Raw genomic sequence first — 25,719 nt, 5'->3', positions numbered from 1 at the left:
CACGAACGCAGGGAAGTGAGTGAATTTTGAGTGAAAGAAGGCACTCTCGGAAGATGGGACAGAAGAAGAGTAAGGCTTCTGGTTCCATGCAGGAGATAACGGGGGGGGGGTGGGGGGGGTGGGGGGTGGGCTCCCCGATATACCCCAAGATAGCCTGTTAGGCCCAATGATTCGATATTGGGATAGTTCCCCTTCTCGGATAGGGAAGTCCAAGGAGAAATGGGTCTATTATTGTATGGAAGTATGGGGAGGAAAACAGATAAGAAAAGGTTTATACTGGCCAATTCATGGATCCTTAGAGGACTGGATTTGTCAACAATTAAATATATATGTTAACCACAAGCGACCATTCAATAAGGAGGAGAGTGAATATGCCTTTTTATGGATCCTGGGCACGGTTCAGACTGCTAATTTGTTTCCATCAAAAGAAAAGAAGAATGATAAAAAGAAAAAGTGGGATGTAGACAAGCCACCTATGTCTCCTCCACCCTGTTTTACCTCCTCCACCACCACAAAACCCTGAGCAAGATACTTCCCCCACAGCTCCCTCAGAACCTGAGGAGGAAGTTCCTCCTATTAATCGGAGAATGACTAGAAGTCAGACTAGAGAAAGAAGGGAGGAAAATTTATTGTATCCACTGAGGGAGACTGCTATGGGAGGACCACAACCCGGGGTTGGATTTGTATCTGTACCCCTCAACTCTGGGGATGTGCGGGAATTTAAGAAAGAAATGGGACACTTGTTAAAGGACCCATTAGGGGTGGCAGAACGTTTTGATCAGTTTCTCGGGTCTAACATTTATACTTGGGATGAAATGGGATCTATTTTAAAGATCTTGTTCACAAGTGAAGAATGAGGAATGATCAGAATGGCAGGCATGAGACATTGGGATCAGAGACATCAGCATGGTCCTGCCAGAAATGTAAAATGGCCCTTACAGCAGCCCAATTGGGACAGTCAAGACCCCGCACATAGAAAGAACATGGTTGATCTCTGGGATATGATAATTCAGGGAATCAGGGATTCTGTACCCAGAGGGCAAAATATTAATAAGGCCTTTAATGAACAACAGAAAAAGAATGAAACCCCTACCAAATGGCTGGAAAGGTTGAGAAGGAGTTTTCAGCTATATTCTGGATTAGACCTCGACAGTCAAGTGGTTCAAGCCCCGCTGCAAACTCAATTTGTGGCTAAATCTTGGATAGATACAAGGAAAAAGTTAGAGAAAGTAGAAGATTGGCAGGAAAAAGGGTTAGATGAATTACTACGAGAAGCCCAAAAAGTGTATGTGAGAAGGGAAGAAGAGAGTCAGAAGAAACAGGCCAGAATCTTGGTGGCAGCTGTAAGGGAAGGACAAAGTCAGGGCAGGAGAGGAGAAAAACCCTAAAGGAAAGAGACCCTAAAGGAAAGAGATTTGGCTCACAGGACGTAGAGCGTTTTTATTGTCGCAAGAGGGGACACCTGCAGAGAAATTGTCGGAAAAGGATGATGGATGAAAAAATATTTAAGGAGGATTAGGGGGGTCAGGGGTTCTATTTGCTGGGAACCCCTAAGGTTACCGAGCCCTTGATAAAATTGAAGTTGGGTCCTCAGCATGAAGTGTTCGAGTTCCTCATGGATTCAGGCGCTGAAAGATCAACAGTCCAAAAGTTACCAGCTAGATGTGTTGAATCAAAAGATAAACTTCAAGTAATTGCTGCTAAGGGAGAACCTTTCAAAGTGCCCCTGATAAGGAATGTAACAATAGACGCTCCAAATAAATATGGAGTGGGAACATTCTTATTGGTCCCAGAAGCTGAGTATAACCTACTGGGGTGAGACCTGATGGTAGAATTAGGAATTAATTTGGAAGTAGATCAAGCAAAATTAAAAGTAAGATTATGCTTATTAACCACGGAAGATGAAGCCAGGACTAATCCAGAAACTTGGTATAGCCCAGGGTCGACGGGAAAATTAAATATCAAACCGATCACGGTCTCCATAAAAGACCCAGACCAGCCAATTAGGATAAAACAGTATCCCATCTCTAGAGAGGGGAGAGAAGGGGTGCAGCCAGTAATTGAGAGACTTTTAGCCCAAGGGCTTTTGGAACCCTGTATGTCTCCCCACAATACTCCCATATTGCCTGTAAAGAAGCCGGATGGGTCTTATCGCTTAGTAAAAGATCTGAGAGCTGTAAATAAACGAACCGTTACTCGGTTCCCTGTGGTGGCTAACCCTCACACTATACTTAATCAGTTAAGTCCAGATTATAAATGGTATAGTATTATAGATTTAAAAGATGCTTTTTGGGCTTGTACCTTAGAAGAAAAATGTAGGGACTATTTTGCTTTCGAGTGGGAGAACCCCAAGACCCATAGAAAACAACAATTATGGTGGACCATTTTGCCCCAGGGATTCACAGAGTCTCCAAACTTGCTTGGACAAGCTCTGGAACAGTTACTGGAATCTTATGAATTAAGTCAGGGACTAATTCTAATACAATACGTGGATGATTTATTGATCGCTGGAAAAACCCAAGAAGGGGTCAGAAATGAGAGCATCAAATTATTAAACTTTTCAGGCCTCAAGGGATTAAACGTTTCTAAATCCAAATTACAGTTTACTGAGGAAGAGGTAAAATACTTGGGACACTGGCTTACAAAGGGACACAAGAAATTAGATCCCGAGAGAGTAAAAGGAATTTTGTCTCTAACAACGCCCACTAATAAAAGATAAGACAGTTATTGGGATTATTAGGGTATTGTCGACAGTGGATAGAAAATTACAGCAGTAAAGTAAAATTCTTGTATGAAAAATTAACTAAAAACGGGTTGCTAAAATGGTCCCCTGAAGATGAGAATCGTTGGGAACATATAAAGAGAGATCTGGTAGAAGCACCTGTCCTCAGTTTACCCGATATCCGTAAACCCTTTCAACTTTTTATCAATGTGGATAATAGCACAGCTTATGGGGTTCAGACCCAAGGATGGGCAGGACAGAGAAAGCCTGTAGGATATTATTCTCAAATACTGGATCCTGTAAGCTGTGGGTGGCCCGCTTGTTTACAAGCAATAGTGGCCACTGCATTATTGGTAGAAGAAGTGGGAAAAGTCACCCTGGGAGGTGAACTAAAAGTATACACCCTTCATAACATTCGAGGAGTGTTACAACAACAAGCTGATAAGTGGCTTACAGACAGTCGATTACTCAAATATGAGGGAATTTTGATTAAGTCCCCTAGGTTGGAAATGGAGACCACCTCTATTCAGAATCCTGCCCAATTTTTATACGGAGAACCTAAAGAAGATTTGACACATGACTGCCTCCAACTAATAAATTTGCAGACTAAAATAAGGGAGGACTTAGAAGAAGATGAATTAGATGAAGGAGAAAAATTATTTGTGGATGGCTCCTCATGAATGGGTGAAGGAAAACGAAAATCAGGATATGCTATTGTGGATGCATATACTTTTAAGGTAAAAGAATCAGGACCATTAAATAAAGCTTGGTCCACACAAGCGTGTGAGTTATATGCTATGTTAAGAGCATTAAAACTCTTAGGAAATAAAATTGGAACTATTTATACAGATTCAAAGTGTGCCATTGGAGTGGTACATACTTTTGAAAAAATTTGGGAGGAGAGAGGCTTAATTAACACCCAAGGAAAAGGATTAGTACATGAAAAACTAATCCTAGAAGTTTTAAAGGCATTAAGAGACCCACTAAAGATAGCCATAGTCCATGTAAAAGGACATCAGAAGGGACTAACCCATACTGTAAGAGGAAACAATCTAGCTGATGCAGAGGCAAAATGGGCTGCATTATTAATGGTTCAGACCTTGAGAGAGGAACCTGAAAGGCTAAGGTTAGATAAGACTTTCACTCTCCAAGAATTAGATAAGCTGAAACAAACTGGAGCGAAAAGAGATGGTGATAAATGGCTGTTACCAGACTGCAGGGAAATTCTTTCAAAGGGACTAGCTAGGGGAATACTAAATAAATTACATCACAAAACCCATTGGGAAACTCAGGCTTTAGTGGATCAGTTTGAAATAAATTATGCCTGTGTCGGAATATACGGTCTAGCTAAAAGGATTTTAGAGCGATGCTTAACCTGTCACAAAGTTAATAAACAACAACTTAGGGAAAAGGTTCAAGGAGGTCGTGAATTGGCTAAAAGGCCCTTTGAGAAAATACAAGTGGATTTTACTGAATTGCCGAAGGTGGGGAGATATCAGTATTTATTAGTCTTGGTTGATCACCTTACACACTTTGTAGAAGCCTTTGCAGTGGTAAGGGCTACTGCAAAGACAGTTATTGAAATTCTCTTAGAAGAAATTATTCCAAGGTATGGAACTATTACGGCAATTGATTCGGACCGAGGCCCACATTTTACATCAAAAATAATTAAAGAAACAACTGAATTGCTCAGTACAAAATGGGAATACCATACTCCCTGGCACCCACAAAGTTCCGGGAAGGTAGAAAGAATGAATGGGGAAATAAAGAAACACCTGACCAAACTTATGGTGGAAACAAAAATGAACTGGGTTAAATGTCTACCGCTGACCTTGCTCTACATTAGGACTCAACCTAGGACAGATACTGATATATCCCCCTTTGAAATGTTGTATGGAATGCCTTATGACTTTGGATTATTAATAGAACACCCGAAGGTTGAGGATAAAATTTTAACAGAATATACTTTGGAACTTACAAAAAGGAGACAGGAATTAAGAAAGAAAGGTTTGGTAGTATAAAGACCTCCCTTGGACATTTCCATACACCGAATTCAGCCTGGAGACCAGGTACTAATCAAAACCTGGCAAGAAACCTCCCTAACACCTGTTGGGAAGGACCCTTTGTTGTTTTACTTACCACAGATACAGCTGTACGGACAGCGGAAAAAGGGTGGACTCACGCCGGTAGAATTAACGGACCTATCTTCCCAGAGATGTGGACTGTGACGTCGGAACCAGGGGACCTCCGAATGAAGATAAGGAAAAACGAGGCCGGTAAATGAACCACTCCAGGAGGGAAGGAGAGAAACAGTTTATATCAATGGTTCCAAATACCACCTGGAATTACCCTACGAAAGGTATATTTTGCACCTTGGAGTGAAGAACGAATACCTGACCAAATGGGGGGGTGCTGGATTTTATAAACTGACAGGAACTCCTCAGGTTTTTCCCTTTTGCTGTGAGACAGAGACAGATATACCCGAATCACCCGGTATAGGAGACATCCGTGGAATACCTTGTTTAAAACACCCTACTTCCGGACGCTTACGCTGGGTTGTTTGTCAATGTTTAAATTGTGATAGAAAGTGGTCTTGTGTTTCAACTAAGAGACAACCTTATTGTATGAAATGTCACAATAATTTGACACCTACCAGGGAACAACGGGCTCGAGCAGAAATTTGTAAATTATTTTGTAGATGGGAACTGTCAGTACCTGAACTTTGGGAAGTATATGAAAGAGACCGGTATAAAGTTTTAGGACAGTGTACTATAAGATTTGCCTGGAAACAGGCACAACAACCAAACAGGTGGAAATATAATTAAGAGACAACTAGCTCCTTAGATCTTGGAAATTATTGACAGGATAACAGCAAAATTCCCCTGAAGACTTCCTGCTGCTGCCGAGAAGATACTGATATCCCGTTGCTCTCTGCAAAAGAGTAGACGAGGAAGGCAGAGAGGTATTGATCAAGTGGGGAAAAATGAAAGCTGATATCCTATTAATGATCTTGATTTTCGTGACCTCAGGAAATAAACATCAACCTTTTAATTGGACACTTTCCCGCTGGGAAGGTCCAGTTGTACTTAAATTCAATATTATAGTAGGACCTCCGAGATTTCTGACATCCCTCTGTGAGCTAGTTCCTATACAACCTTGCCTAAATCAAAAAGGCTATTACCTATGTCCAAATTCTAACCCAGGAAAAACTTATTGCAATTATCCAAATCATTATTATTGTGCGTATTGGGATTGTGAGACGATCACTTCATCATGGACCCCAACTAATCAAGACACATTTTTGAGCTCAAACTGGGGCCCCGAGGGGTGTGGGGAACCACGCAGACACGATTCCTCAGGGGGATCCTTAGGCCACAGTAACTGTCACAATATATATTTAACTGTCCACCAATCCAATGACCCTGGATAGTTATTAGGACGAACCTAATGGGGATTAAGATATTGGGAATCTGGAGTTGATAGAGGAGGACTAATACTCATTCAAAAATGTGAAGTTAAAATGCCACAAACAGTAGGGCCCAATCGAGTCATCACAAAGCAAAAAAGGGAAAAAGAAAAAGCCAAAGGCAGAAAACTCCATAGCCTCAGTCACCCCAGGGACATACCTAACCTCTACAAATAAAGTAGAGGAAACACCTAGAGATGATGAACCCTTATGGGCTGTGATGCAGGCAGCCTATCAAGCTTTAAATGCAACAAATCCGAATTTTACCATTTCCTGTTGGTTATGTTATGACATAAAGCCTCCTTTTTATGAGGGGATAGCTGTACCATCCATCTCCTTTTACTACCTCTTCTGAGGATAGTCCCTCCAGATGTAATTGGAAAGAACGGAAAGCAGGGATTACCCTCCAACAAGTCAGAGGGAGCGGTTGGTGTATAGGAAAGGTGACAAATAGAAGAAAATCTCTATGTACCAACCAGACTCGAAACTTTGCATCTGATGTTAAATGGGTTCTGCCTAGTCCTGGGACATGGTGGATTTGCTCTATAACTGGATTAACACCGTGTTTGCCTACTGCTGTTTTCAAAAGAAATGCTTCAGAACTTTGTGTACAGGTTACTGTGGTACCTAGAATCCTCTTACATAAGGAAGAGACTATGTATTTACATTGGAGCAATTTAGGACATAAAATCAACAAAAGAGAGCCAATATCTGCAATTACTATAACTACTTTACTTGGTTTAGGGGTCGCTGGGACCGCCACTGGCATAACCTCCTTGGTGCAACGGCAGCAGAGTCTAACATCTCTAAGAGCTGCCGTAGACGAAGATTTGGCCCGAGTAGAAAAACCTATTTCTTATTTAGAGAAATCATTGACCTCATTATCGGAAGTAGTTTTACAGAATCGGAGAGGATTGGATCTTTTATTCTTGCAACAAGGAGGATTATGTGCTGCTCTCGGTGAGGAATGTTGCTTCTATGCTGACCATACTGGGGTGGTAAGAGATTTGTTAGCGAAGCTGAGAGAGGGATTAGAGAAAAGAAAAAGAGAACGGGAGGCTCAATCCTCCTGGTATGAATCTTGGTTTAATCAGTCACGCTGGCTGACTACTTTAATTTCTACCTTGGTGGGACCCCTCAGAATGTTGTTATTAGCTCTGACTTTTGGACCCTGTATCATTAATAAATTTGTAACTTTTGTGAAAAGCAGGTTGGAAAAAGTACAGCTAACGGTGATGAAGCAATCGGAACTAGAGATGAAAATCATACCAAATGAAAATCCTGAATTAGATGCAGCTTGTGAGGTATTGTCTGGGTTTGATCAGCAAATTATTTATAAATAAAAGAAGGGGGGAATTGTAATAAGTAACTAAGGGTAATTTGCTGATCAATCAAGTTAAGCAAGAGGAACGAACCCATTGTGGTGGTCTTGAGAACTTCCTGTTTAACAAGAAGAGACATGTCCACAACGTTATGTTGCTACACCAAACATGGGAACGTCCTGTTTGACAAGAAACCACGATAACAGAAGAAGCAGAGGGGCGTACTGAAGATGTCAGAAACGACCTCGGTGAAGATAAAAAGAGCTGCTCAGCTTGCTTGAATTTGCGAGCCTTAGGTGGAGCTGCGACGCCCTGGCCACCCAGCGCGCTGTTTTTGCTTTCCTGCCTTAATAAATATTTAGTGGATTTATTTGGACTGAATTTATTTCAATTTAACCGTAACAGCAGTGAACCACGTTTCAGATGTTTGTGGATTAGATATTTATTGTCCCAGGAGTAAATAAACTTCCGTAAAATGTTAGAGAGTAAAACTGTCACAACATGAGGGACTGTGGGGGAAACAAAGTTGGTGGGTTTGCCTTCAGGATTCTTACGTGATTTTCTGTATTTCTTTAGTTTCCTCCCTGTTTCGTCACATTCACTTCTGCCTGTTTCAAAATATGCAGCAGCTGTTTCTCAGTTTCCTTAAAACAAAGAAAGGCACAATGCACAAATACAAGTTTAAGAGACATCCTGATGCTTTTAAGCTACCAAAAATGGGCATCATTTGCAAGCAGCTATTACAGCCAGGATTTCCATGGAAACATTAATAAAGAAACCTTGAGCCAATTAGAATAATTACAGAGCAGTGCTGCCATGCAGACTGAGCGCCTCTCCTGCAAGAGTTTGTCTCTTGATCATTCTTTGTGTTTTTAAGCACAGGAAAACAAAAGAGATGTATCTGCATGAGCTGTAGTTCTTGATTCCGCACTTCAAAAATAGTTCATATTTGCATTTCCAAGCAAAAGTTATAAATACATTTATAGCAACAGTGGCATTAATTTAATAAACTAAAAATGAAAGAATTAAGGTTAAAGGGAGTTTCTTAAAAGAAAGAATCAGTTAAAAATTAGCCTATGTAAGATTTTTTTTTTAAATAATTTTTTCTTGTTTCATAGAGGGTTGCTGATGTCTAGGCAAGTTTCTTATGTGATTTTATTACCTTTTGGTTTCTCTTTCCATTTTCCATTAATCAAAAATAAGGATATAGAGTTCCAAAATGGCCATTTGGTTACGTCTTTTTATGATTAGATTGTGGTTTGGACACAGTTCAAATGCAGTTGGACTCCAAATAATCATGTCCAAATAATTTGAGATTCCCTGCTGCATCTGAATGTTTCATTCCTGTCAGACTTCTCTTATCCAGATTTACTTTTAAACAGTACCCATAAAAAGGCAGGCAAACTATAATCCTGCAAACACTATGCGTATGACAACTTTCACTGTTGTTAGTAGCTGTATTCTTACAATGTTAAAATCAAATTTGGATGCAGAGCTGGCTTACAATTTTTCTGACCCAAATGAATTTTGTCATGAAGGGTAAATGACTAAAGTGGTAGGAAGAGGAATGGGGTCATGGCTAGAAGAGAGAAGCCTTTGAGAGAACCCAGTCTTTCTACACTGGGTTAATGGAAGGCTGAAGCTTGTGGCCAGTTCAGGCCTCGTTGTGTTTCACACACCCTCCTCTTTTGCTCCTCTTCCTCATGGGAATAACAGCAGCAGCAGCAGACCAGACTTTCTGGGTCTCTGGAAGAGGCAAAGTTGACAACGGTTTTGTCAGTTTTGCATCAGTTCCATTATCCCTGTTAATTTGCTGCTTTGAGCTGCTGCCCACCTTGCTAGAACTTCTCCTGGGGCTGGCAGGCCTTTATTGTCTTTGCAAAATGCATCTGGTTTTAGGGTGTAGTCTCTTATTGAAGGTATACCTGAAATAATAACATTTAATATTTATAACACTGCAGTGACATTTAAGCAAGGTGTTATGGAATAGCTAAAATGTATACATGGTAATGCAGTTTGAATATACAGTGAACAGCACATCTTCAGCACCGGAGGTGTGAGGCTGGGAAATAACATTTGTAGCAACAAATCAAAATAACAAAATTCATATCTTTGTTGGTAAGTTTTTTTTGGTATATGGGTCTTGCATACTACTTCTTGTAGTAGTCATCCTCATCATGCTTTGAAACCTAGGTAAATTACTCAGGATATTATGTTGTGCTAGCTGCTGTACATTTATCAGAAGATGTTCCCTGCCCAGGTGCCTTATGAGCTGATGGTGAACCAGCAAATGGACATGAAAGGAGCATAAACAGGCATGAAAATCACAAAGACACAGGAAGATCATTATTGGTGGTCAGGAAAGGGCAGTAGTCACAAGATGTCAAAACCAACCATGGTCAAGGGTTTTTATCCAAGCTTCACAGAAAAGAGAGTTTTTGTGGAACCTGTTTAGTTAATTTTTTGATATTCAACAGGAAAATGCAGTCTAGTAGTAGATGCTTCTGGAAAAGCAGTGCACTTTATGAGGGTTTGCAAGAAAACAGCAGTTGTTAACAAAACTACATTTGGCATCTACTGGTTCTGGATAGCTTATGGGGTTTGGGAGTATCATTAAGTTTAAAGCTGGATACATCTCTAACAGGTAGATGCTGTGTTGATTTACCCAGTACTAGGAATAATAAAAAATGATGAAAATATACCACTGTTAAGATTTTTTTGTTGGTAAAAATGGGTATGTTGTATTTAGATTACCTGATTTTTGAGGCATAGAATTTAGATCTTGAAACTTTTTGCTTTGGAAAACTTTATAGACAAGACATGGATGTTTCTTCATCCTCATAGGGAATATTTTCTAAAGGCACAGCTAATAGTCATCATCTATGCCACCCAGTCATGTTCTCTTTTTGGTGATGGAAATAAATGGAATTTACTGTTTAGCAAATGTCTGTTAACATCAACAAAACTATTGGTCTATGTACTGAGGTCATTGCAAGGATGCAAGAATGGTACAGCTGAAGAGTTTGTAAAACTTGTTGGATATCAGTATCTAACACTTTATTTTATTCAGATGATGAATATGCTGATTCTTAATAGCTCTCTTTCACATACGAATAAGGAGTAAGAAAATATGTAGGCTAAATGTACAGAGGAAGGGATGCTAAAAATGGTTCTTCCATTAGTGAGCTTTAAACTGAATGCTGCAGAATTTTGGGACTTTTCCTTTGTGAACTTTTAAAGAACAGATGATCTTTTCCGGATTGATAAATAGAAGCAGTTAATATAAAAACCTGACTAAGATACTGAATTCTAGCTTATTAATTTAGGTGCACTGTAGATGTTTTGGGAGTTGGTTTTTTTTTTCTTAGTTGTTTGGGAGTTGGTTAGCTGGGGGTTGTGATGATATGCAACTAGTGATCATTTGAAGTATGAGTATAGTTTTAATGTTTAGTATTATGGCTAAATAAAATTTATAGATTGAGAAAATTTGTTGATTGACTCTTTCAGATTGTTGAGAGTCTTGTAGAAGTCTCATAGAAATAGCCAGACTTGTAGAGATTCAGCATAAGTGTTTTCAGTTTTACACCTGGCCCAAGCATCACTGGAGAGAACCTTGCAAGACCAGGTTGTTACAATTCTTTCCTTATTTAAGTTTTATAAAGGAATGTTAAACAGAGGCCTTGCGCTCCAGTATATAATTGGATAGTTTGGCTTTACTGTGTTGGAAACCTTTCAGAACATCCAAAGGAAAAAAATAATTGTGTTTGTTTGTAAAAGGGAAAAAAGAAAAAGGTAAACAAAACTTGAAGTAACAAAAAATGGCATTCATGTGGCACAGGCATACTGGCTTAATCCAGCAGAGGGAGTAGCCGACCAGTGTTGGGATTGGCTTTGGGAAATCTGTCCATAGGAAAATTTGTGATCAAAGCCATTTAACTGCCTGTATATTGCTTAAAATTATATTATATATCACGAATTACAATGAGAAGTGATGGATTTATAATGTTTTCTTAATGTAGTCAATCATCGAGATTGAAAATTACAACTTTGCAAAATACATTTTTGTTAAGATTGAAGAGATGCTAAGGTTGGAAGCTCTGTGTTGATTAGTGTTTGTAAATATTCAGGGTGGCTAAACTGAGGACAGTTGCCTTTCATTGTGTCTGTGCATAAAGAAGTATTTTTCTTTGCCTTTTCCTATTGGTCTTAACTCAGAATCATAGAGTGGCATGGGTTGGAAGGAACCTTCAAAGATCATCTAGTCCAACCCCCCTGCTGGGGGCAGGGACAGCTTTCAGGTTTCTCAAAGTACCATCCAGCCTGACTTTGAACACTTCCAGTGATGGGGCATTCACAACTTCTGTTCAACAGCCTTCAGATAACCTTTCCAATTTATGTTATTGCCTGATTCTGTTTCTACATAGTGTTCTGATTAGCATGCAAAAGGCCTCTCTAGCATGCAAGAGTTCCCGGGCTGCTCCCTCTACCTGCCTGCTCTGCCCACTTCTACCTTTTGTTAACTCTATGTTATGCTTGGCTTTTGCTGTATATCCATATCATGGTTTTGATTTAGAGCTTTCCTCTTTTCCCTTGTACTCCCACCGTGCTTCCTGAAAAGAATTCAAGCACATGCTCCACGTTAATAATAGCAAGAGGCCATGTCTTGAAAGGAAAGTAGTATTGCATTGAGTTTGTGTATTATTGTGTTGTCTTGTCATCAACATGTAGCAGTTGCTTCAGATATTTCCTGGGTTTAAAAAGTATTTTATGTTGATATAGACTACATTTATATAGTATTACAGTAATAAGCTGGAATCAATATGAATGTTAGAAAATGAGGAAAGCATTTCTACCCACTGAGTGCATAGGTGCCATGGTTTGGGAAAACTAAACACAAGTGGATAGTGACATTGCATAGTCAGAATTTTGGTCATGATCTTCTAGAGGCCACAGCAGACTCTGAATGGCAATATTTAGATGGGTACCATCCAACTGCACCATGGAGAGTGCTGGTAGTGAAAAGTGGGAAGAGGCAAAGAAAACCAGCTCTCTTAAGTGTCAGGGCTGGAAGAAAATCTAAAAACACAGGTGTTGTTTTTGTGATAACTAATGAAAGCAAGTTTCTTTATAACAGACAGAGGGAAATATAAGCAAGAGTGTGTCCCAGGACAGCATCTTTTGCATTAACATAGATTAATGACTAGTTAAAGATACGTAGTCATGTTTTGAAATTTTTACCAGGCACAAAACCATCTAGTTTATAGTTTTCATTAAATATTCACTTAAATAACTGCAATTTGCCTATATACTTTTAAAAATCAATATACTTTGTATGTTTTTGCTGTATGTGAGCTGATGAGTCAAAAATCATATGCAAATTCACAAATGAGAAAAGTGGTTCATCAGTTGTGCATTATTACTAAAAGATAATGCAAACTATGTGATAACACAATCCTGAAAAGCAAATCTTTTTTCAAACTGCATTTTGTTTTCAGTACTGGTTACAAGATAAATTTCTGTTCATGCTTCCCATTCAACATACTCTATACTACACAGGATTAATCTTGGTTTACATTCTGGTTTTCATTAAGTAAATAAAATTATCCAATCATCTGTATATTCTTTCTTTAATGCACACTAAAAGCAATGAAATTCTTAGTAGTAATTGTTGAAGAAATACCATGTATTTTATCACTAGCCTAAAGCCAGTGCTTTGAGGTCTAGCAATTGAAATATGCTGATATGTGCAATATTACCTTTAAAAACTGAATGAAAAAGGAAGGTAAATGATAAAAATAAATGCCTCTATTTTACAGTATTTTAAAAGACGCTGGTAAGCTTGTGTTTATTTTAATAGTTTCATATCTAGATGCTACTTTGCTGTTAACACAAAGGCATTAATTTGCAGTTTCTTTTTGCAGGTGCTGCTTTGTGGTGTAATTGTTATGCGTCCAGAAGATCCACTTACATTTTTAGAAGAAAAGCTCAAAGAAATAATGGAAAAGGGATTAGATGTTCTCTTATGGTACATACTAAATGATTGTGTCTGTGCTCTGTGGTTTGTAATATTGAACTTTAACTTTTAAAACATGCTAATGGCACAGCATTTACTGTGTAGACTGTAAATTAAATGTTAATATTGCTTTTTTTTTGCAAATATTAATGGCATATGATATTGCAAATACAGTAGGACAATATCTTCTAAAACCACAGAAAATATTTTTCTTCTGATATCTATGGGTGGGGTTTTTTTGTCTACAGAATAAAGAGTATAACCTCTACTTAATGCTCCTCTTCAGTCAATATATTAAACCCTTTTGTGGTAATCAAAACTGAGGTAGTGTTATTTGTTATGACTTCATTGCTGTCCATAGTATATTTACCTATATGAACCAGGATGCGACTTTCAAGCACCTAATCATTAATTGTAGTATTTCTCATTTGTTCTCTGCTCTGTGTGTTCTTTCATCCTTTTAAGTGAAGTAATCACAGCATGAGCTAAAAAAGACTGAGGATTTAGTTCTGTTTACACTGGAATCTCAGAAAATACTGTTTGACTTCAGTGGAAGGAAGCTTTGGTTTCTAAAATACGTACAACTTCTGTAGACTAAATATGCCATATGAATTTTAAAAAATATGTTTCACAACAAATGCTTTTTCTGACCTGTTAGTGCTTTTTGTCCATTGTTAGGAAAAACGTCATTAATTTATAATTAGTCTGTACCTGACAAAAGAGAAAAAAGGTGTATGTATATTCTTAACTTACTATGCAGAAAACAAGACACAAAGTTTTGCATTAGTTTTGAATATTGTGAGATCATATGTTCTTAACTTTTTTGGAAGCATGTTCATTGCTGTTGATGCAGCTCCTGTGAAAGTTACTTCCCCTCCTGGTTTAACTTGCACACATAATTAATTTCATGGTTCAGCTGGGTTTCAAGAAAAGTTGTGTTTTGTAAATATGACATCTTCGAGGTTTATAGATTCTGGTCCATTGAAAGTTTGGAATATTACGAAAAAAGTTTCAGGTGGTGCAGAGGGAAGAGCAACAGTCTATAATGGTATTTGCATTGACATGAATCATAACAAGATAGAATATCCTCTTTTTTTACTTGCTGGACTTGATCCAAGAATGCAGTTTCATTTGTAGGTGTCACAGCTGTACAATAATCAAGCCTGATGTTTTGGGATATCATCAGGATTAAGCTGCAAGAAAACTTTAAATACTGAGAACTTCTACAAAGGTTGTAGTGTAAACAAAAAAGATAAGAAAAAAGATGAACAAAATTTCATAACAATAAGGATGCCTGGAGACAAAAACTCCGCTGCGGAGTGAAAGAGCTTTGTACAGGAAGGAGATGGAAAGTCATAATTCAGTATGAGTTAAATTCAGTGTTCATGTAAAGTCTATAAAATATCATTTTTTAGAGTTTGGTTGTGTAGGCATGCTGCCACTGATACTTTTTAGTAAGGGACTAACATGTTTTGTTGAGATACTGAGTTCTGTAAAAAGCCTTATTGCTGTCAGAAAATAGCAGGGGATTAAAACTGACCCCAAAAGGCACTGCTGATCTATTTAGATGGGAGCTAGAAAAACTTAGAGAATGAGAAGTGGAAAAGAGAGGGAAGGCAATATAGTGGACAAAGTGATGGTTAATGCTAGGAAAATAGGTATCTTTTGCTATGTGAAGAAGCTGTAATTTCAAAGGGCTAGCCAGGGGGTACTTACCTCGCTTTTATGTTCTGTGCAGTTGTCACTTCTGGTTGAAGTTTTCAGTAGGAGGTGGATAATAAAGGTTAATCTTTGGGCCCACTCCAGCAGAGATCTCCGGAGTTGCCTGACCCCCAGCCTCTCCGCATACACTGATAGACTGACTTAAATACGTTGTGGCAGCAGGTAAAATCGTTACAGTGGGTGATGCAGATATGTGCCCTTTTTGTGTCCTTTTCTGGGATTCTCCATGGGATAACACCAGTTCCTCTTATCATAAGGCGCATCAACAACCTGAACCATAATGATGAGGTTTTATTGTTTACTTTACATTATTTATGATGTCTTTCCTAGAAGTTGAAAACTGACTTGGTTTCTCTTTTAATTTTAGATCTCTGGTAAATACTTTTTGTTTCCATATTTTTCATGGAAGTATAATGCAGCATAATCTTTTTTTATTTATTCGACTTTGCAGTGTGTTGTCTTTTTTTTTATTAAATGAAAACAAAAGTTTACCTACCTAGACATGGCATGGCCTATCTTCAACATCAGGAAACATTGCTTCAACTACTGAAAATTTGAAATGGCTCTTCAGTCAATATTAAGATGAAAAACAAAATAGTATCATCTGATAGGAAAGGTCTGAGAGATTACATGGAAGCTCTAATGTACACAGTATTTCAACATAGCTCTTAGAGTAGCAATAAAACATGATAATTTGTTTTCATATTTTGTAAACACGTTAAAAATATGGCTGCTAGGGGTATTTGTAATGAAAGCGATATAGGTCTTAATCTTTAAATGATACTATCATAATGCTGTAACATATAACTAATCTATTAGGTACAGAGAAAAAATGCATTTTCTTTTGGGGATACTAATAGGGTTAATGTAATTTATTTCTCTTTTAAAGGTATATGTGTGCTGATCTGTCTTTCCATCCAAAATTCAAGAGGATTTCAGAAACTTACTTGAACATTGTTTTTGGACTAGATCATGAACAACTGGTAAAATTAACTGAATATTTGCATTAACTCTATGCTGTGAACAAATCTAATAAAATACTTATATTCTGTTTTTAACTTTTCTCATGTTACTCTTCTGTAGCCAGTGCAAGGAATATGATACTTTGCAGTTTTTTCTATCGATACTGATTTGTATCCAAAACCTAATGTCATCAGAGGTAAGCATAGCATCTGTGCGTATGGTAGGGAACAAGTAGTTCTTGTTTCATATTTGGTTATAATTTAAAAGAGTTCCACATAAATATGAATCTAGTTTCAACAGCATGTTTTTTCTGTGCATTATTTAGTTTTGCTTAGGGTGATTCCTTAAAATTACATTTGAACCAATAAATCTTGGAAAGTGCTGTCAATGCTAACAATTAATAGTTACAGTGAAATGCAGTATTATTGCACATAAAACAAGAAGGTAAACATCTTGGTTTTACCAATCAAAAAAAGTCACACTTATTTTAAAACATTCAGAGAAGGAGCAAGTTGCTACATAACCATGCTTGGAAGCAGTCTAAGCAATTTAGGCAGTAAGCTGGCATGCAGTGTGACCAGATTTTTCTCTTCATTACCTCTGTATAACTGTACTCAATTTTGTCTTCTCTTAGTACATCTGTACTGTGAGTTTACTGCAGTTTCACTTCAGCTGTTTCCTCTTTGACCAGCCTCTCAAATATTATATTAATCAGTCTAAAAGTGGAATGGTTGGGGTTTACAGTATATACATAAATATACAAATGTGTCACAGTCAAATCCTCTCATAGATTTTCTTAGGAGTAAGAGCAATAAATGAGATAAAAACAATTTTGAAGCCCGATTCCTATTTGCACATTCAAAGGACCATATTCTCTTTTACAGGGAGTAGTCTTACACAGTTTTGGGTTTGTAGAAGCTCAAACAGGTTTATTAAAATACCAGTGAGTTAGAATCATGTGGTAAGTGGTTTACATTGCAATGGATCACAAAAAGATTTTTGCAAAGAGTAGCTTAAGTATTTGTTTAATAGGCTAAATTGCTAGATGCAGCTGATCAGTAAAAGAGTGGATATGAGGGGTGAAAGCCTGAGTTTCGGTTACTGAGCTTTCCCTCAAGCACACATATTAGTTCTGTTTTGTATGCTAATTTATCTTTTCCTTTAACTCTGCGTGTAAACACAAAAGTGTAATTTAGTAGCAAAGTACTTCCAAGTATACACAGAAAATGATCTTTAAAATAGATATTTTAATTTGTACCAATGAACAGGGAAAATACAAGATTTCATATTTTTGTCCGATTTTTAAATATTCGTACTGCAGCACTGTTTTGTGTACTGATGTCATAAATGGTTTGTTTAGATGACTGAAAAATTATGTGCCAAAGCGTGGGACTTTTACAGAAGAAATGTAATGAAGCGGTGTTTTAGGTAAGTATATGCATTTTACATATGCCTCAGGAACATACTAGGAAAAATCTTTTACCAAAGCATGTAGTTCCTTTGGGGGAGGAGAAAGTTTTCATCATTCAGATTAGAAACTTAGAGTTGGCTTTCTTTTTCTTCAGCAATGTTGTTCTATGTTAAAACTAGTCAGTTCTGAGTTTCTGCATGTTCCAGACCTGAATAAAGTCCTTTGACATTTCTGCACTTTCATCAGCTGTATTTGCCAGGAATATATGTATACCCAGGATTAAAAGGATAATTTGCATCTGTGTCTGAAAGTAAAAGATCTACATTCTCTTGTGCTCTCTTTCGTTTCCTTTATACTTGGGATTAGATAACTCGTATTTTAAATAATCCAGCTTGTCCTTTTAAAAATGGGGATAATACATAGATATGTTTTTAAATATGATAATCCCAATAAACAAACATGTTCACTGGTTCCTTTTTTATAAGCATGTGTATCAAAATGTAATGATCCTCCATTTAGAACAGGTAAGTTCGGGCTATTTTATTTTGAAAAGCATAGAATGCTAATTATATAGGAGGTACAACTCTTAGGAATACTGGTGTAAATCCTTACTCAGTATCACAAAATTGGTAGGGAGGTTAAGATTTTCAAGCTGTATTGTGGTTAGCCTTGGTAAATATTTGTCTTGGCTGTTTATAGTCATCTTAAAAATCACAGGTGTTGGAGACCCGGCAATCGCTCTACACAGTTTATTCCAGTACTTCATAGTCCTTTATAACAGAAATATTTTCCTAATACCTGAGCCTTCCTTGCTATAAGAGAAATCTTTTTTTTTCTTTTTTGTCTCGTATCCCAGTGAAATGAAAGATTATTCCTTTTTCCTTTACAGCAGCATTTTGAAGATTGTTTGAGCTGACAGTTTTGTTTAATTATCACAGAAGTTGGACTGGAACAGTAGAATGTTCCATTTATAATTGCTCCCAACTACATGATTTTTTTTTATTTTAATTTGAAATGAGAGAGATTTTGGCAAATGAAAGTGGTCATGTAAAGTCTAATTTATTCAGTAGTCTTTCCAGCAAATCAGATATGGAGAAATAGTGTATTTTAATATATCAGTGACATATGATCATTTGAAATACATTTGTTCTGAATCTCATTCTTATTACTTAGGTTAGAAGAGAAATGGGATTTTTACCAAAGGTTAAAATTGTTAAGATATAAATTGAGTTTGTGATCTATTACATTATTATTTGTATTGCCAAGAAAATGTAAATAGCACTTAAGTAAATGCATATATCTAGCACTTCTGAGTTATTTTCTATAAACACTCAAATGTCCTCCCATAAGTACAGATCTCTACATGAAAATATAGCTGACAGCAACTGCAGTACATGATGGTGGAAGCAAGCAAGTTTTTATGGCTTGATACTGTAGAATATTACGAACAAGTAGAAATTTTATTAAAATGAGTGAATGAATTATCACTGAAAAATATTATCAATGCATATTTTAATTACGTTATAAATATCAAACATCAGTTCTGTTCAGAAGTTTGTATTGTTGAGCTTGACTGCTTTGTATTTTACGGCAAATTGCAGTTTTATAGATTTTACTTCATTCAGGTCAGGAGCCATATTAAATTACTCATTCTGTTTTACAATTCAGAGGATGGATAAAATATATTCTGCTGAAAAAGAACAAAAGAAAAAAGGCAGCGCAGAAGATGGGTCTAGCAGTATACTGTTCATTATAATGTCCAAATATTAAGAGTTATTAGATGGGTCTAGCAGTATACTGTTCATTATAATGTCCAAATATTAAGAGTTATTATACAGAAGTAGAGTGTGTGGGTGCAGATTCACAAGGAAAAAATGACATCTAAGTCTATATAGCTGCTTTGCTTAAGACAAAAAATGCATGTTATATAAAAGAAAATGATGCTGAGTAATTTAAATATGCTTGGTCCAACAATTTATCTAGCTATCTTTTTGCAGGATGCCCTTCATTAGTTGACCTGTGGCAACCTGATGCCATTAGTACCATGAGAGGCAGTTCTCTGTATTCTGTGCTAGGACAGATGGTGCTGGTACTCTTCTGTGAAGACTGAGCAGTGATACTTATGCAAAGCAGGCTTGAGAGGTGCTAGGGAAATGGAGTGTATGTCAAAAGTAGAGTGGAGTGAGTCAGGATGCTTTTGTGGGAGGTGAGAAGTACAGCAATGGGGATAAAACAGGAGGGATCACAGAGTTTGACTCGGCTTCAGTTAGATGGAATTCATGATGAGAGGTGGGGAAGGCATGAAGATCAAAATAAAATAAGAAAGTCAGAAGAAAGAAAAAATAAATACTTCATTCTGCTTGAGACTTTGTGTTCCACAGATCCTGCAGCTATGAGGTTTTTAAAATGTCTCCACACAGCAGCAGCTGTGAACATAGACTCTGTTAACCTGAGTCCACCCAGACAGAAGTTTCATAAAATTAAAAAATGGGCCAAAAGCACTATCTGTAGCTTTGAGTTTGAGCTCAGGCAGTTATGTATGACTCAAACATTGCTCTTAAAGAGCCAGAGGCCCAAGCTATTTTCTCGCTCCGCTAGGCAGTTGTGAGAGACTTCATATTCTTTTTTATTACTTTATTTTATATTATCTTCTAAATATTACTTTCAGCCAAGACACCTTTTGTTAATGTTAAATTCACAGAAGCAGAGGAGGAGACATATGATGGGGCATAGTTACACAGTGTATTTCCTTTTATGACAAAGCTGACATATGGAGAAAACACCATTCAGTTATTGCTGTGTGTGTCTATTCATTGACTCTTGACTAGTATCGGTATAACTGTGGGATTGCAGTGTAAATGAGGTTGCTGGAATGATAGAGAATTAAAAAAAAAAAAAGGTTGGTCTTTTTTTCTTAAATAAAATTTGAACACATTGAGGATCTGCTCATAGTAGAACTCTAATATATATATATATATGTGTGTGTGTGTGTAGTCTATACGGTATTCATATAATATATGAAGACAACCCATGAAGGAGTGATCTGTGGAAAAATGTCAAGAGTGAACAGTGCGTTGTGAGAAAGAATTAAAGGGGCACGTTAGTAGGCTGTTAGATCCTGATTGATGAAAATCAAAGCAAATTGATTTAGGTGCAGTCTGGACTTCCCTTGCAATCCTGAGAGTTTTTGCCTTCCTCCCTTGAGCAATAAAAATTTTAATATATATTTTTTATATATATATAAATACATATATATAAATAAAAATAGGCATTTGCTTTGCAAATACTTCCAGTCTCTGTATCTTACTGGTTGTATAGCCTAAAAAGTTATTACAGTTTGTAATTAAATTGCAGAGCATACACTTATTAAAGTAATATCATACAGTATGTTCATTTTGTGTTTGAGTGTGACTCAGGTAACAGAAAACAGCTTTATAATGTCAACGTTTCATCTCTTGCCAGATTCAAGACACACTGATTTTTAATTTTTATTTTTTTTCACTATCAAGAATGGATCTTAAATATACCTTTATAATAATTTATTTCAGTTGAATTTCAGGACACCTTTTTGTTAAAAAGATAGTAGATAAGTGATTCTATATTGTGTATTTACTATATCAAAATTTACATTTTCATCCTTTTGATAGTGAAGACTGCATGCCACACTAATCATGTCCATGAGATAGCATTATAAAGGGCTAAGCTACTTAAACTGTTGTATGTTCTTGAAAGTATCAAGTAAGAAGAGTCAGCTCCCTTTGTAGCTTGTGTAAGTTTGTTTGCCAACTTAAATGACAAAAAATCATTTTTAATATCTTAAGGTTTTGCAGAAGGTTGTACTTATTTCCTCTTGTTTTTATTTCAGTGGCTGTGAAAAGCATTTTATTTTGATTGCGTTCATAACACCCTTTACATATAGGAGGACAGTTATAATATTCCCCATGGTTTGTTTTTCTTTTGTGCTGGACTACAGAAAATTCAATTGCTTCCAAACTTTTCTTAAAAGTGTTTTTTTTAATATTTACATTCATTCATAACAAACACGCGATCTTTCATAAGCTGTTTTACTGTTCTTTGTATGTTTAACACTGGTGTAACGCTTAGCACTTCGCTGAATTTATTCATAGAATTGTAAAATTATTTATGTTGGAAAAGACCTTTAAGATCATCTTGTCCAACTGTTAACCCAGCACTGCCAAGTCCACTGCTAAACCATGTCCCTGAACGCCACATCTACACATATTTAAATACCTCCAGAAATGGTGACTCAACTGCTTCCCTGGGCAGCCGGTTCCAATGCTTGACAACCCTTTTGGTGAAGAAATTTTTCCTAATATCCAGTCTAAACCTCCTGTGGAGCAACTTGAGGCCATTTCCTCTTGTCATGACTTTTGACTTCTATGCTGTCTGAAACATTATTAAAGTTTTGTTATTGTATTTCATTTCACTGAGGTCTGTATGCATCTTGTACATCCAAGCTCTGTGAAATTATTGGGTAATTTAGTAGATCAAACTGTAGGTCAGTAATGTCTTACACAAAATTCTGATAAATTCAAAATAATGTCATGTTTATGGATTGCCTGCTGACTTGAAATGCTGTTGCAAAGGTCTTAATTATATCTATTGTAAAAAGTTGTTATTTATTTTCTTACAGAAGCTGAATTGAATAGCTATTTTATTGAAATGTAATTTGACAGACATTCATCTATAGCAATTAAATGACATACTTGTTCTTACTTGTGGTCCCCAAATTGGTTATAGTTATGTATATTTTCAGTGGCAGTGGAGAAACTGCAACAGATCTTTAACAAATTATGTTTAAATGCTGTTGTAAAAGCTTGGCATAAAGAGGCCCACAGTTCTTTGAAAATGAAAGCATATTTTGAGGTATGTGGATAGTATTTTGAATGCAGTAAGCTCAATGATTAAATATTAACTCTATTCTAACTCTTATGGAAAAACAGATCTATCAATATGAAAAGAAGCATTTTAGTGTACTACTACTACTACTATTTAGTGTTGATGATGTTATGGGAAGCAGATCATTACCTCTATATTCTGCAAGTAGAAGTTTGGTCATATCTTAAGCAGCAGAAGGGATTGAGTGTTGTTGTATATGATCAGTGATCTCAGTGGCTTGGATCAGGTGGCTGATTTCTTATGGGCAGTATTACCAGTTGGGATGATAATCAGTAAAGGTGATGCCTCTGGATCCCTGCCACCAGAATCCAAGAGGTGTAGATTCCTGCAGTGAGGAGGAGCCTCAGTAACCTCATCTCCTCCCCAAAGGTGTGGGGTAGCCAAAATTGTGATCACCTGAGAGTAGGCAGCACATGGACAGCTCCACGCCCAGCAGCTCTTACTGGTCTCACTGTGAAAAACAGGATCTTTTAATTTCTGGGAAGATTTCTCCTGCCAAGGAAAAGAATGCTGTAGCTTGGTGGGATGCTCAGCAGATACCATGTGGGGAAGGGGAGAGATGGGAGCTGTAAGACCCAGCTGCTACTAATTGCACGTGGGTTCCAAAACTCACACTCATACAGAAAGGGCTCTCCCACTGTTTGGCTCCTTTTCCTTTCCCTGCTGGAGGATGGTCAGAATGGAAACCAGCTGTGGACAATTTATCAGTTGCTGGCTGCCAGACATCAGTTGTCAAATCCTTCCTGGGGTAAACCTGTCATGAGTCCTGCTTCTTCCCCGTTCTCTCAAATTAGTTGGTGGACTCTCACTTCATTTTTGTTTCTTCTCCCTCCTATATATTTTCTTTCTCCTCTTTTCTTGTTGGTCTTAGAGTACTTAAAATGTTAGTCTGACTAGACAAAAGATGTCCTGTTTCTGGAGCATGTCAGGGCATTCTTAGGGAATAGTATTCTTAAATTCTTTCCACACTTAGTAGCAGTTTTAAGGATTGGTTTGACTTTCATAATTAGATTAGAATGCATATAACAGAAAGCATATAACTGAATCACTTTTTAATTGTGTACTTCTGTATTGTGCACAATTCTGTAGGCAATTTGTGTGCAACTAAGTAACCTAAAAATAGGAAGTTACAAAGCTCATTATTTCCATTTACTCTGCTCTTTCTGGCTTTCCCATCTCACTGTTTTCTTCCTTCCCGTTTTCTTTATTCCTAATTTCTCCTTTCCTGCATATTTCCTTTCCTTTTCTGTTCACCCTTCTTCCCTGTAGCAATATTCAAATGAAAACCAGTTTTACAACCTCTGAATCTCCTATTTCTAGAGCTAGAATAAAAGGAGATTCAATGTTACCCCCAATTTGAAATGATATAAAAAAACTACTTTGGTATCTCTCATATAGTATACATTAGATACAATGTAACATCAGAGGGATTTTAGTAGTGATACCTTTAGAAGACTTGTCTGAAAAATTGACACGTGCTAGTAGTATGTTTATGTCATATGGTGTGTACAGTATGTTTTAGTTTGGAAATGCAGGTGGTCTCCTATGCTTCTCTATTGTAATGCTGTGATGCAAAATGATGAGATCCACCCTAAAACTATGATTATTCTCAGTAACAGCAGTTATAGATGTTCATAGATGTGTAACTGTATGTGGATTTGAAAATACCTAGTTAAGTTTAGCAAATTTATTTTCATTTTTTAGAATATTTAAATGTATTTGAAAGTTTGAACCTGCAATTAAGGTAAAATTGTACCTTTTTATTCAGGGTTTGGTAACAAAGAAAAGTCAGAAAGGCAGTTTTGAATCAAGTGATTGTACTGTCAGGCATAAACCATCCCATTTACCAGAAAAGCCTTGTTACAGGTTTGTGATAGTTGGTGTTCTTTTTTATATGTATACTTCATAAATGGTAGATATCATGTTTTGTTGAAAAGGATGTGTTTGTGCGATGGAAAGGAAGGTTGCTGCTTACATTTTTCACTTTGAGTCAGGTGGAGTCCTTTAAAGTATGATAATGCTATTCTTTCTTTCTGTGGCACCTGATTGTATTCTGTATGCTCTAACTTGACATCCAGAAGCTTATCTGAGCTGAAACTGAAAGAGAAAAAGGGAGAACAAGAAATCAGGAAATCTGTAGGATTGGTAGAGAGTGAAACTCCTGAGGGAAGGGGTTTGTTTGCAGTGAATAGAAGGTCATAAACCAAGCCCCAAATATGATAGAAAGCAGTTTAATTTTCTTAAAAATACAGAGATGACTATGGATATTGTGCAGCTCCCTAAGACAGAAAAAACTGCTAGAGCCAGAAAGCAAGAGTAGAGGGTAGAAAATCTACTGCAAGGGTACTGTGGGTAGGGAGAGATTTCTTTCCAAACATTTTTACTGAATTTATTTAAATGTGTTTGTTTAAAAGGTTGCTTTTCTCAGTATTTTTGTATCCTTGCAAAATCTAACTTTAGAGAGTGAAATCTTGTTAATATGCTAACTTCTACAAGAGAAGGTAGTTCAACACAGAAACCTAAGACGATTGATTTGTGACAGTATTTTAGAAAAAGAACAGAATTATTAACTACTGGTTGTGGGACCTTCAGTTGTACAGGCCAGTTTAGCTAAATTATAGGTTGGTTACTGAAAATAATTGCCTTTGAGGGATACATTGGAACTACCGCTAAAATGTTTTAATTTTATCTTCTCATTTTTCAGCTTTAATTTGTCCTATCATGTTTTTCCAGTAATTTAACATTGCAAACCCATTAAATTGGTATTTCAGAAAAAAGATGGTATGTTTTCCTTTTAAATATTAAGGACTATAGTGAACTCAAAGTTCAATTTTTATCCAATGAAGTCTAAAACCCAATTGCAGATACTTAATTTTAAGCATGTGCATAATGCCACTGACATCACAGGAAACGTAAATCTGTAAGCTAATTTGTGTACATAGTTTACAGAACTTACCCACCAAAAGTACAGCATGCTTTGATTCTTCTTGATGTTATCTGTATGGATTCCACTGGTGGTGTTTGTGGTCTTCATGGATGTGAGACTGGTTTATTTTGACTTTGGTTCATCAGTGGGGTTTAGTCTGTGCTATTTACTTAGTACTGGCTTGTTCAGTAACCAGAGAACTTCTGCTATCAAATGATTCAAATATGGGCCTCTTGCAGCAGTGGTAGTATCTC

At 36.9% G+C, this 25,719-nt stretch overlaps 1 protein-coding gene across 1 annotated transcript in view; it reads left to right on the top strand.

The window, feature by feature from the left end:
• The first annotated feature begins 12,509 nt into the window (after nucleotides 1-12,509).
• Nucleotides 12,510-25,719, top strand: part of FBXL13 (F-box and leucine rich repeat protein 13) — a 90,382-nt gene continuing 77,172 nt past the window's right edge. The window contains 8 exon segments of the mRNA XM_055711977.1: nucleotides 12,510-12,542; nucleotides 13,432-13,535; nucleotides 16,135-16,228; nucleotides 17,569-17,636; nucleotides 19,288-19,359; nucleotides 19,418-19,500; nucleotides 22,397-22,506; nucleotides 24,308-24,398. Of these exon segments, the coding sequence (XP_055567952.1) occupies nucleotides 12,510-12,542; nucleotides 13,432-13,535; nucleotides 16,135-16,228; nucleotides 17,569-17,636; nucleotides 19,288-19,359; nucleotides 19,418-19,500; nucleotides 22,397-22,506; nucleotides 24,308-24,398 (655 nt within the window).

This window comes from Falco cherrug, chromosome 5 (assembly GCF_023634085.1).
Source record: "Falco cherrug isolate bFalChe1 chromosome 5, bFalChe1.pri, whole genome shotgun sequence".
Classification (NCBI taxonomy): domain Eukaryota; kingdom Metazoa; phylum Chordata; class Aves; order Falconiformes; family Falconidae; genus Falco; species Falco cherrug.
This window is presented reverse-complemented; position numbering and strand designations above follow the sequence as displayed.